General features: G+C 38.4%; 1 protein-coding gene across 6 annotated transcripts in view; it reads left to right on the forward strand.

The window, feature by feature from the left end:
• The window catches only part of LOC141810053 (BAR/IMD domain-containing adapter protein 2-like), a 78,337-nt gene that overhangs the window by 40,148 nt on the left and 25,068 nt on the right, over nt 1-13,121 (forward strand). For all 6 annotated transcript variants that reach the window (XM_074697364.1, XM_074697366.1, XM_074697363.1 and 3 more), the window contains exons 4-5: nt 4,961-5,022; nt 8,067-8,138. In XM_074697364.1, the coding sequence (XP_074553465.1) occupies nt 4,961-5,022; nt 8,067-8,138 (134 nt within the window). The remainder of the gene's footprint in view (nt 1-4,960; nt 5,023-8,066; nt 8,139-13,121) is intronic.

Raw genomic sequence — 13,121 nt, forward strand, 5'->3', positions numbered from 1 at the left:
CTTCCTTTCTGTGACTCAGTGCTTTAAGTTTGCAGGCATGTGGCTGCTTGCTGCAGAGCTGCAGATCAACCTGAGCTCACCTTCCAACAAAAGAGCTATTGTTTCCTCCCAGTCAGGGATGTAGGCAGGGCTAAACCCGCCTGGTAGTATTGATACAATAATCACAAGTCTGGGGCTTTGTGCACATGTGTGGCTGCGTGTCAGAGTGTTTGCATGTCACTGTGGAGATCGACCCGTCTGTCATGTCCCTTCGAGCTGGTATGCGGATATCCTTGTCAGGCTGGCAGCTCTTCACTAAACCTCACAGGTTGTGTCATGCCTGCCAGAGATCTTCTGTTCAAACAATAATACTGTTGAACACATTCAAATTTTCCACATTGTGCTTCCTTATTGATTTTTGATTGAATTCGCCGCTGTTTGCTGCCCCTGAAGACTGCAGTCCAATTTTCTATTAGTGTTGTTGTGTGATATGATGTTAAGTTGCTATGGTAACTATTTGCATCTCCAAAGTGTGATTTTTTTTTTTCCTATGCTTTGGCATCGTGTGCTGTGCAGCAATGAAACTGCAGATGACATGATAAGAGATTTGCACAGATTCATTCATTCTTTACCTCCCTGGCTTCATGCAAACACACTGTCCAACTGCCAGTTGACGTGTCTAAGTCCGTTGTGTGTGTGTGTGTATTTGTGTGTCTGCCGTACACTGACGGCTGCTCATTTGTTAATTGATCCAGCTAGTTGAAGCAGCCAACAGAATGCCAGGGTTTCTAGGCCTGAAGAGCTGTGATCAGGGATGAGTATCTGTAAGCAGCTTAGCAGGCCTGCTGGGAACTGACAGGATGCTTTGGCCCGCTTCTCAGCTCCTGTGAGGCACACCATGAGCGGGCAGATTGTACCACAGCACAAAAGGTCTGGGCGTCCTGGGATGAGAGGAGTTTAAGGGGCAATGGCTGTATTGAAGCAGCTTGCAAAGCCTTTAACTTAGAATGTGTTACTGTGCTTTATACTGTGCATTCTTACATGATGAGTTGGAAACAAACCATTAGTTTGCAGATCCTATTTACATCTAACCACTGGTGTTAAACCACTATTTTACCTTTAGTTTTAGGTTTAAAAGCAATATAAACATGTAATGTTTGCTTTATACGCACAGTCATGGAGTTGTAACTGACAAAGTTCTGGTCAATAACTTCTTCTATTAGTAGCTACACAGTTACCTAAGGCCAGTTTATGACTAATCAATACCCACGACAAAGTAAAAAAAAAAACAATGAATGAAAGAAATAATTAAATTTAAAAAAAAAAGTTTTAAAAAATATACAAAATGTGTTGTCAGTGGAGGAATCAGTGGCTGAATATACCATATTGACCTGAAAATAGGATGACCCCCCCCCCCCCCCCCCCCCCCCCCCCCCCCTCTTTTTGAGACCAATCTTCAGAAAAAGACTCTCACAACCGGAATTTACTTTGTTTAAAGAAACTATTTTTAGTGAGATTCAGTAAAAGTAATTGAAATAATATTAAAAGACTGCTTTTATGTCAGGTATCAAAAAAAATCACTAAGATCTGTATTTCAAATGTAATTCTGATGACAGCTCTGGTAATGCTCATGCCCTCATTTTATTTCTCGATAAACTCACACACTCCATTCTTGGACACAACCGCTGCAGTTTGCATTTTTCAGACAGTATTATAGGATGTGCAAGCTTTCTGACATTACACTCTGTAAAGCCATATTTTTTGGCTGCTTGAAAGTTAATGTCTCTACTACATTGACTATCATTATGTTAAAATTAGCACCGTAACTCTGCCTCAGTTGTCTGTTTACTCATCCAACTTTTGGCCCTCTTATATTTGGGTCAATACCGTATACACTGCGCCTTCTTCTTGGAGTGTCCTACAGTGGACAATGTCCTGTTATCCATTTCATTTGCCATACGAGAAACACACTGAACGCACTCAAATATGAGTAAAACTTATTGGACACAGATGAACACAATATCTTGACAGGGGCTAATGATTTCACATTGGTCAGTTGAATGTGGCTAACCTCAACACAGGTCATTGTTCAAACATGCATTTTTCTGTTTTGTGGCCAAGGCCAGTTTCACATAATGGTTTTCTTGATCAAAATACTGCCAAACAATGGTGACAATGGCAAGTAAACCACTTGGCTTTCAGCCTTATGAGAGGCAGCACTCATGTTAAGATCAACCATGTGGGTCATGTCCATTTTAAAAAGAAATATTATTTTGTTTCCAATTTTGATGGTGACATTGGACAAACATCTTTCTGTGTGCTGTCTCTAAAGGCTCTGCACTCCACTTACTCCCTCCTCTCTAACTAGCCAGCCCTCTGGAGGCCTATCAGGGGAGGAGCTATACACAGACCTTGGTGTTTGAGGCCTTCCACTCCAATGTGCATAGAGCCGGCAAGGAGCTTTTTCTGTAATGATCACATCACTTCAGCAAGTCCTATAAAGATGTCTTGCTTCTTCTTGTTTTTTTTTTTTTCAAACAGACATTTGGTGTAGTTTACAGACAGATTCAGGGAGTTCGACAACATTAAAAGTTTGTAAACACTTAGTTAGGATATTCAACATTATTACTTCATATCCATGTTTAAGTTATGAGAAAGCATAATACCCACCCTTAAATCACACAAGTCAATGATAATTGTGAAGATTACCCTCGTAGGTTTCATAATAACCTGGTAACACCTATTAAAGTTGATGCACAGTTTGACCAATTGAGTCATTAAAGTCTGGACCCACCACTGTTACCAAACAGCACCATGTCAATAGATGACGTGAGTCATCTGTGTTGATTTGCATCCAGGTAGTAGAGCAGCATGACAACTTCTTTTAACCAGAGCTACAGCACCAGCTTGTGTCAGGTGAAATACAGCTGAGACACAACAGATGACCAAAATTGCTGGCCTATGATTATTTAAGAAAGTTATTAGGTGATGTTGAGGATTTTTCTTTCCTTTTTCTCACAGACATGATGAAATGATTTTAACTCTTTTGTGCTGCTAACTATGATCATGTTGTCTTCCTAAGAAGGGGCTAGAATTTTAACATCTTAAAGCAATTTTATGGACTGTTGTTGAGAAATGGTTAGTTGAGCCGAAAGCAGATGATGCCAGTTTGTACTAAAATACTTATGTTACACTATCAATAAATTTGTTTTTTTATCAACTCAGTACATGTGCTGTTTTTTATTAAAAACATTGAAATTGGATCCAGGATACTCATTGATAGTGTATGTTGGAGTATCTACATAGACTTAAAACCTGCGACAAAAGGCAATGGTCACTCTATCAATCAGACTTTTTAGTCAGCTCCTGATGAATGTTTTGCAAAATATTAATTATGTCTTACATTGATTGCTCTTGTGCTCAAACCCCGCTTCCCTGCTTTTACTGCCCTTTTAATTTTTTTGGAGTGTTGAAATCAGCTCCTCCACTGCCTCTTCAGTGTCATCTGTCTGCAGCAATTTGCAATGTACGTGCTGTCTGCTTAGATGGAGACCACTCCAAAGCCCCTTTTTACCAAAAAGTTGATTCCAAAACTGTTTTATCTGGAGTTACCATCAGCATGTTGGGCTGGGTTGCACTCTTACAGATTTGGTATTGGAAGGGAATGCAGCTGTGAAGTGTTAAGTTAGAAAATGTTTTCTGTCGTATAAAGTAGGACACACTTTAAGCCCAATCAATATGAGCCAGAACTGAAACAAATTGAACCCATGTTCTAACAAGGCAACACGTTCATTTATAATGTGTTAAAGTGTTGAAGCTCAGGGGCTTTGGACCTCGTGGTCGGGAAATTGTATGTATGTATGTGTGTCTCATTTCTCTGTACATGCAGCTCTGACACTTGTCTTTTCACCAGGTCTCTATATGTATGTGTCCTTCACTCAATGTAGCTCTTTGTGTTCCTTTTCTTGACAATGCACTGCACATTCAGAAGAGGCAGCCTGTAGGTACATATGAAATTAAAACACTCTAAACCCATAGCTGCATGACCGTATCTCCCTATCTCCTCTCTTTTGGTCGTTTTATTTTTGTGTGGAGACCCTAACCTTTCTATAAGATGACTTTTGTGTTCTAAATTTAACATTGCCTGTATTTAGATTAACCAAATAAAAATGGCAACATGTTTGTTCTCCACAACACATAAATACTTACATGCCTGAAGTATAAAAACTTTATTTAAGCATCTGTCTCTCTCATTTTTGTGCTAGTCATCGCTTGTTATCATTTCTCTGTTTTCCTGTTATCTTGTACCAAGCACAGCAAAAAGAAAAAATCTTTCATTGTGTTTTTTGTTGTCCTAGTTCAGTCAGACAACTCACGTTTGAATAGTTTATTTAGCAGCAAATATATTTTATGTTTGGCGTCCAGGCTCCGGTCTCATCACCCCTCACAATAAATTTACATGGTGACATTGAGGAGTGATGAGCAAAACATACTGAACATAATCCCCCCGGAGCCTGCAGGTGGTTGCTGGGGTGGTGGTGGGGGCAAAGAAACATGCAGCATTACAAACGCAGGGCAGCCAAGGCATTGACAGGCAGAGAGGGATGAGAGACTCCCGGTTTAAATAGACCGCCCAATTGAGAGAGTGTGATTGCAAGATGGTTATGACGTGTGAGACACGTGGTATGTGTATAGCAGTGCTGCTCGAGTTGACTGCCTGAACTAGCTCGCGGGCTCGCCTCATTTATAAATCATTTGTCCTGTATCTTTGTTTCTTGTGTTATTGCATGAGCTTTTGCACGTTGGGGGGTCTCTGTTTTTCTCGTCTCCTCCTTTTATCTCTACCTCCCTACCTACCTCTCCTCTGTTTCCCTCTGCTGTAGGAGTTTGTATGCTGTCGAGTGTTGTTCATGCGTTTTCTCTTTGCTCCCCCTCCTCTCTTTCTGTCTTTTTCTCTGTCTCTCTATCTCTCTCTGTGCAGGGGATGTGCTGTTCCAGATGGCTGAGGTCCACAGACAGATCCAAGTGCAGCTAGAGGAGATGGTTGGTATTCTGAGCTCAAAGGGTTGCTTAGCTTGAGCTGTTCGACACCACAGGGCTCTCCACAAAAATTGTCTCAAATGTGATATTTTTTAGATAACACAGAAATAAAAAGCAGCTGGTAAATCAAACATAAACATTGAAGGTCTATGTGGAGAGAAAAATGTCTCAAAGCAACAAAATCAAAGCAACAAAAAAACCTAACTCGCTAATTTGAGCAGTAGATAACTAACAAGCTAACTGTGTAAAATCCGCACTTGCTAACTACTTAACCAGAAAACTATGTAAAAAGAAAAACCTAAATCAAATGAAGGAGTGTTGGGTTTTTGAGTGAGCTAGCCTGCAAGTAATGCTAGCAGGTTGAATAATGAACTAGCTGACAAACTTGCAACTGAACCAATTAGCTTGCGGAACTATCTAGCTAGCTAACTTGCAAACTAATTGGCTTGTTAGCTTCCTCACTAACTTACAGAGGCATATTTATGCAACGCCAGAGGGAAAAAATCAGTCTCATGTTATTACAAGGGAAGTTTCCTGGTATAACAATAAGTTTTCCACATAAGAACAAGATATGTTGCTTCATTACAACACACAATTATGTCAGGGGTTCACCATTGTTGTTTTTTTTTTGCAAAATCATGGAGTACACTGTAAAAAATGTCAGTAAAATTAAAAATTAAAAAAGCACTTTAAAAATTAAAAATACTGAGTCAAACACAAGTTTACAGTAAACATCTGATAAAATAATTATATTTCTTGGTAGATTTTACAGATTACGGTACCTAGAACACAGAAATACTGTTAAACAAAAGGCAATACAATCCAGTTAAAATAACGACATGATAGTGTAAAACTATGACATTACTACAGAAAAATACAATACATTTAAATTGACTTTGGAGTTAATCTTGATGTCTTATAATGAAGATTTCACAGTTAAACAGTGTTGTTTATTTGGTATTTTTCAGTGAAGTTGAATAGGATTCACTGTGCAACTACATGTAAGTCAGACTTAAAGAAATAGCAAAAATAGCATTGTGATCATGCTAATTCAGCAAAGAATAGCTGTTGATATTCCTGGTTTAAAATCTAATTTGTTCGTAAATAACAACAGTTTTAAACTGTACACTTTACAAGTTGTTCTGTAAAGCTGTTTACATTTTTACTGTATTTTTTTTACAAAATTTCTTAGTGTTTTTTCTGTAAAACATGATTTTCTACAGGATATTAATGTATCTTAACCCAAGCATGAAGTGCAGTTTAAACAAATTGTGTGGATACTATAGTCCTTGATTTTGCTATCTGTTTCTTGCTTACCCTTTCAAACATGAGTTTGACAATATAAGTAATCAGGTATAGCCCTTAATAATATAAAAGTACAAGTTACTATTCCGTTAGGCCATAGAAAGTTAAACAGAGAACTCAAACAACAACAACAACAACTTGCGAAATAAACACCTTATTCCAACAAAAAACTTTTCACATTATGCAGATCCTCCTTTCTTTTTTCTTTCAGACGAGGTAGCAATACACTGCCATAGTAACTGACTGGATAGATTGACAGATGAAAAAAGAAACCTTCTGAATAAATTACGAACTAAATGGATTAAATAAATTACAAACTAAATGGATTAAATAAATGAATAAATAAATAAGTGAAATACGTGAATTATTTTAGGCATCATAATTTTTGTTTTTGTCAGTAACTTGGTTTATTTTAATTAAAAAGTGGAGGAAAAAAAACAGGAAGTTAATGAAATCAACAAATTGTGGAATAATAGAATTACAGGCTTTGTATCCAAAGTCAACTGTATCCTTTTTGTAATGTTGTTGATGTATTGAAATAAGTCTGAAAGCCATGGTAGAAATGGAATACATATAATTAAAAACATATCTAAACTGTTTACTTTGGTTTTTGATGCTCCACAACGCCTCCTTGAGTTGTACATCCTCTGCAGGCAGTGTAAGGAATACCTGGTGATTAAATGAACATGAGCTCATATTAAATTAACTATAACTCACTGAGCTTGTGTACATCCAAACTCCAGACACAGACGGGAGCTGGAGAAGTCGAGCCAGTTAATTGAATAGCACAGCACTCAGGGTAAGACACTTGGATGACAAGTTATCCACAGTCAGTATTAAATTCATTAAGTGTGTGTCCACCACACGGATAGGTGACCATGAGCCAGCTGTCCTTATTAGGTTGTTATAAGTCTATCAATCCTTTGCCTGCTCTCACTGTTCATGTAATCCCTTTTGCTCTGCATGCTGAGCCCTTCAGTGTTAGCAACTCAGCATGAGTTTAATCTTTAGAAATCAGGAATAATATTTAAAGTCCTTACTCTAAAAAAACAGCTTTCATCCACTTTGAGCTGAATAAGCTTATTCAGAAGATATTTTTGCCTTATAAGATTATTTAAGCGCTTCGTATCCTTTTAAGCTCCCTGGGATTATGATCATGGACATTATCAAATAAAGCTAGAACAGACTGTATCAGCCTTTGGATGTGCAGAATATTGCTACTTATGAAAAACAGACTGTCAGTTTAAATTATTTGCATGGTTCATTTAAAGATTTATTCAGGTTGGAGATGCTGAAACCAAAGGGAGAGAAACAAACTTGCCAGGGAGCAAATATGTAAATGTTGCTTTTAAGATCATTGCTTGTATTTTTCAGCTGCTGGTACGCAGAAATAATTTCCACTTGAGTGCATATTGATCTTCTTATTCTGGTTTTGCAGACTGTTTCCTGGGCAAACCACATTAACTGTCCAGTGCCAAGTCATTGTGTCATATTATAGCTCTGAATCTGTGACAGTGATTTGCAAGCTGAGAGAGGCTTCACATGCCAGCAATTTGTTGGTGAAACATTTATTCAGCTACTGAGTGGAAAAAGATCACACATTTGCCAACTGAATACAACCTAATGTGAAAGTCTCTGTCTTTAAATTCAACAGGAAGCATCCACTTGATTTTTTTATTTTTAATTTTTTTGTAATAAACTCATTCATGTTCCTTCTAACTGTGTCTGTGCTTTCTTCCCAGTTGAAATCATTCCACAACGAGCTCCTCTCTGAGCTGGAGAAGAAGGTGGACCTGGATGCCCGTTACCTGACTGTGAGTAGCTGTTTGGCCTGTTCAGCGCCGCTGAAAATGTCGTGTTTATTTATTGGGCTCTCATTGTAGTGCTTTTTTATTTCGTTACATCAGCTGTTGCATAACAGAGATGGAGGTGAAGATGTGTTCCAGTGTCTGGATCAAGAATCTCTCTTAAAAACAATTAGCGGATGTGACAATGAAAAGAGCAGCTTTGAAATACCATCACATGTCTACTCACCCTGCCAAGGGGAGACTGGATACGATAAAACCCTTCAGGAGTGTGTGTGTGTGTGTGTGTGTGTGTGTGTGCGTGTGTGTGTGCGTGTGTGTGTGTGTGTGTGTGTGTGTGTGTGTGTGTGTGTGTGTGTGTGTGTGTGTGTGTGTGTGTGTGTGTGTGTGTGTGTGTGTGTGTGTGTGTGTGTGTTGTTAGAGTGTGTAAGCGCTGTGGAGCTGGTCTACATGTGATATCTTTAGAATGAGTGGGTTGCAGGCTGAGTGTAGAGCAACACTGCTGTGCGCCGTTTTGGGGGATGGGATAATGTCATCATTATTGTGTTGCAGTGTTGGAAGGACCATCGTGTTCAACTATGGCTTGCACAAAATCAAACAAACATGCACACACTAGCACACTCACTGCAATGCTGCTCTTAAAATTGAGTTAAGAGAATGTGTTTATGAGTCATACTGGCACTGGAATAAATTTAGGGATATCAGTCAAATCATTCCCTCTTATGGCTATTTAAAAAAAAAGAGATTTTTAATTGGAAAATGTTTCCTTTTTAAAATAGTGTTGAAAAAGATTTCAAAATTCTTCTGGCAGAGATCTAGAAATATAAACTGATTCCGACATTTCTGTTTTGTTGACGTATCCCTGAGGTTTTTAGCATCCATTACTTTTAATGAGTTTCCTTCAGATCCACTGCAGTGATAATAGCAGCCATTTTCTTCAGATTTTGTGAATTAATCATCTGAAATTTAGTCTTTGTTCAAAAAGACTCACAAGGGGGGCTTCTGTTTTCCAAGACTGAGGTGTGTGTGTGTGTGTGTGTGTGTGTGTGTGTGTGTGTGTGTGTGTGTGTGTGTGTGTGTGTGTCTCCTTTTCGAGCTGTGTGTGCCTCTCTGTTCTCTCTCTGTCTGCATCTCTCTCTGTTCTCTCTGTGCCGGCATCTCTCTTTTCTCTTGTCTGACATAATGGGTTCCCCGGGATTTTACAACTGTTCACTCATTACACAGAGGTCAGAGTATGGGTTTAAAAATAAAACCAAATTGGGGAGCAAACAAGGTGTAAAATCCTTGTAACTGAACTCTAACAGTGACATAGGCTTGGGCTTAATTATGGTGAGGAGGTAAAGAGTTGATTGAAATTCTCATTTCACATAATCATCCTAACAAAAAGAATGAGTCCAGTCTAAAGAGAAGGGAGTCATGGGACTATGTAAGAGATATTGAATTGTAGGCAGGTGGTTATGCAAATCAGAATCCCAACAGGGTGAGCAGGACTGGACGCCAAGCAGGAAGAGGATTCAAATTGGCATAACCACTGCATCACGATACATTATTCAGCTTGTCACATGGCTACCTACTAAAGACTTCCGCAAGTCTACACAAAATGTTGATTTAAATATGATTTTATTGGTTTGATAATGATGTATTTAGCTAGAAAGCAACAACAACCAAAATAGAAGCCCCTGAGATTCCTGTGAAAACACTACAATTACAACAGACTATCAACTTCCTGGCAGGAGGAATATTTGACCTAACATTTGAATTAAGTTTAGAGTCGAAAGATAGCGTTCTTATTTGACATAATTCATATTAAACAGTTGCTCTGAGATTAGCAGCTCAGAGACATGTTCACCTATGCTCCGGTTGACTGGATTTCAGCCAGAATCATACTCTACATCTCTCTGATCTGTGTTTGGTATGTTACCAATATAAAATGTCAATGGAAACCAAAGTTTCTTGCCACAGTGTCAACAGGCAGGTGAAATGTGTCACTGCAGATTAACCTGATTCAACATGTTTTAATAATGTTGTTCCAACAGTTGCTTATGTTGACTTTATGGGACGTTGACCAATCAAGATCAAATACTCAAAGCGGGTTATAGAATCTGGAAAAAATGTGCATTTCTCATTATTTTAAAAAGAAAAAAAAAGAACATTTCAATGAGCTATTTCCACACTTTAAAAGGGATTTACTGCAAATTCATTCTCATTGTGTTTTGAAATATTTTTTTTTCTAAACTTAGCTAAATGTGACTTGTGTTGAGTGTACTTTCATATTTTTTCTGACAAATTAGACAAAAATTGTAGCATTTAAGTTCTGCAAAAGAGGCCCTATGCGGCTGTACTTAAAAAAGCTAGTGGAAACCTGTAGAAAGTTATTTTTTTAAGAGTGTTCTTTTAGGCTTTCTACTGTCCCTACTAGCCCTGTAGTAGCTTAACACGATTAAGATCTCCCTACGTTACTCACACTGGTGCTTAGAAGCCCTCATCTCAGCCTCTGTTTGAAACACTGTATTTTAGCTGTTGTTGCTTTAAGGCCATGTCCACATGCAGCCGGGTATCTGGGAATTCGCATATATTTTAATGTTTCACATACTACAAACTATGTTTTTTAAAAACTCTGGCAAAAGTGAAGATTTTGGAAACTGTCAAAGATGGGCTTGGCCTGCTTCAGCCTGCTTCAAGCATCACCTTGTGTGAATTTTCTATTTTATTTTCAAAAATCAATGGGGGGGGGGATTTATTTTTGAAAATACCTGGCTATGTGTCTCCGTGTGTACAAGGCCTAAGGCTCCCTGCTCCACAAGCCTTCTTTCCTCTGATTGGTCAGCCATCTGAGGGTCTGTCGGTGGTAGAGCTATCAGCAGACTAGGGTGTTAGAAGACTGCCTTCCATCATGTCGTGAACCAGTTCAGAGGTCTTATGGGATAACCTCATCATATCAGCAAGTCTTGTGTAGATTATTATTTCAGGGCGGCATGTTTTGGACAGATAGATTGAGGGAATTCTACAAAAGGAATATGTTGCAAATTTAAAATTTGCACACATTTACTTTGGACATCCATTTTTACCCATGTGTGTAGTATGGCTTAGCGCAGTACCCCCTCTTTAACTTTAAAATTCACAATACATTTCAGGAGCTTTATCCACTTGTTTTTGTAACATAAACGTATCTGCTTTTAACATCTAATGAAGCAAACTCTCATTATACATAACTATATGCGTGAAAAAAAAACACCCACCATTACCACACATGTAGATTACAGCCACTTGATAAAAGGATTTGAGATTATTCAAGTATACCAGGGTTCATCAGATGTTCTCTTTGTTTTCAACCACATTGATTAATCAGATTTAATCCCATTCATTATCTCTCTGCAGTTGTGGCCAGTAGTTGAGATTTGTGCAACAACAGGCTTTTGCTTTGTTAATTAGGAGGAATAATCCAGCTCATTGAGGCACATGCCAGGGATTTTCTCTTGTTTACGTGGAGTGACCGTGCAAACTACAGCAAAACTTTTCATAAGTCACAGAACAAAGAGTACACTCTGTACAGGAACAATCGGTGTGCAGGGGATTTTCCTCTGAGAACTGAGGGAGTCGAATTGATGATATGAAACACAAAGCAGCTCGAATCGGTTGTACTGCCTTAACTCAAAGATGAGAGGGGAGTGAAAGGATGAGTCATTCATTGTTACTGAGTTCCAAAGACATCAGAGCGAAGGCATGCATTGTTTCAGCTGGTGTGGATACCTATCAAACAAGTTTATATTTCAGAGATGCTCTTGATTTTGCAAAATGAATCAGCCCTGGATACAGTCAAAAGATAGAATTCCAGCAGTTTGTTGATATGTGGTTTGGTTGTTTCCAGTCCAGCTCGGATCCCACAGAATAGCTGTAATGCCACTCATCTCTGTTATGAAATCCAAACACAGCATGTGTCATCCTGCTCGTCTTCCAGTGACAACAGCCACTTCATAGCTCCATTTCAGCTCAACAGCACCCAGCCGATACCTGCAACCTTGTCGTCTTCTGCAAATGTGGGTGGTGAACCCTTATGCAGGAGCTCTCCTTCGCCAATTTTGCCTGGAACTGAAACCACATGAGCTTTGTCACACTGGACATGGTAACTATAGCAACCGAGCTGGTACAGTCCAGAAACAAAGTTGTTGCTTTCAACAAGTAAATAATTAAATAAGCAAATTAAATGACTAACTGCATAAACTTTAGCCGTAAAAGGACGAAACAGGTCACTTTGCTTGTTCTGCAAAATCATGCATTAGTTTTGCAGGCTGCCAAAAAGCTCTGCTTCTTTTTTTTTCCACAAATGTTGAGAAAATCTAATTGGAATCAGCTCACGATTGGAAATCCTTTGCAGCGGATGTTTTAGGAGACACAAATAAACAGATGTGTTGTTGCAAAATCAAGCCTGGAAGACAAATAATGAGAACATTGCAGAGCACCATGTAAATTAGCTAGTCTGATTATAAAACGAGATTGCTCTCAGATGTTGGAGTATTTTTGAATATGCCAACAAGGAATTTTTGGATTAATCCCTTCTTGCATCTGCAGAGCCATATGGAGATGTCGAGAGTAAAGGAGGGCAACTTTGTTTTTAAACCAATAAATTATTTTAGTTTTAAATTATATTCGTTTTTTGTTTGTTTGTTTGCTACTCAAAAATAAAAGTATGTAGTGTTTATCTTATGTGTTAAAAGTCTTGCTTCATGATACATATAGCTGTTTACAACATGTCTGAGTTAAAAAAAAAGAAAGAAATACAAAGTTAACCTCAGCAGAACTAGAAGCATGAATGATGGGATTGGGAATAGTAAGAGGTAACTGTGTTGTAATTGAAGTTCCAGCATTTGTATCTGAGAGGTTCATTAAAATTTGAGTATTATTTCTACTTTCTTGTTTTGTGTGTGTGTGTAGCTCAAGGGGCAGAAAAATGAAGCCGTTGCAGAAGTGCTAAAAGTTGCTGTTTATCAAGGA

Source organism: Halichoeres trimaculatus, unplaced genomic scaffold (assembly GCF_033239565.1).
Source record: "Halichoeres trimaculatus isolate MK-OKI-2021-1 unplaced genomic scaffold, fHalTri1.1 fHalTri1_scaffold_20, whole genome shotgun sequence".
NCBI lineage: Eukaryota > Metazoa > Chordata > Actinopteri > Labriformes > Labridae > Halichoeres > Halichoeres trimaculatus.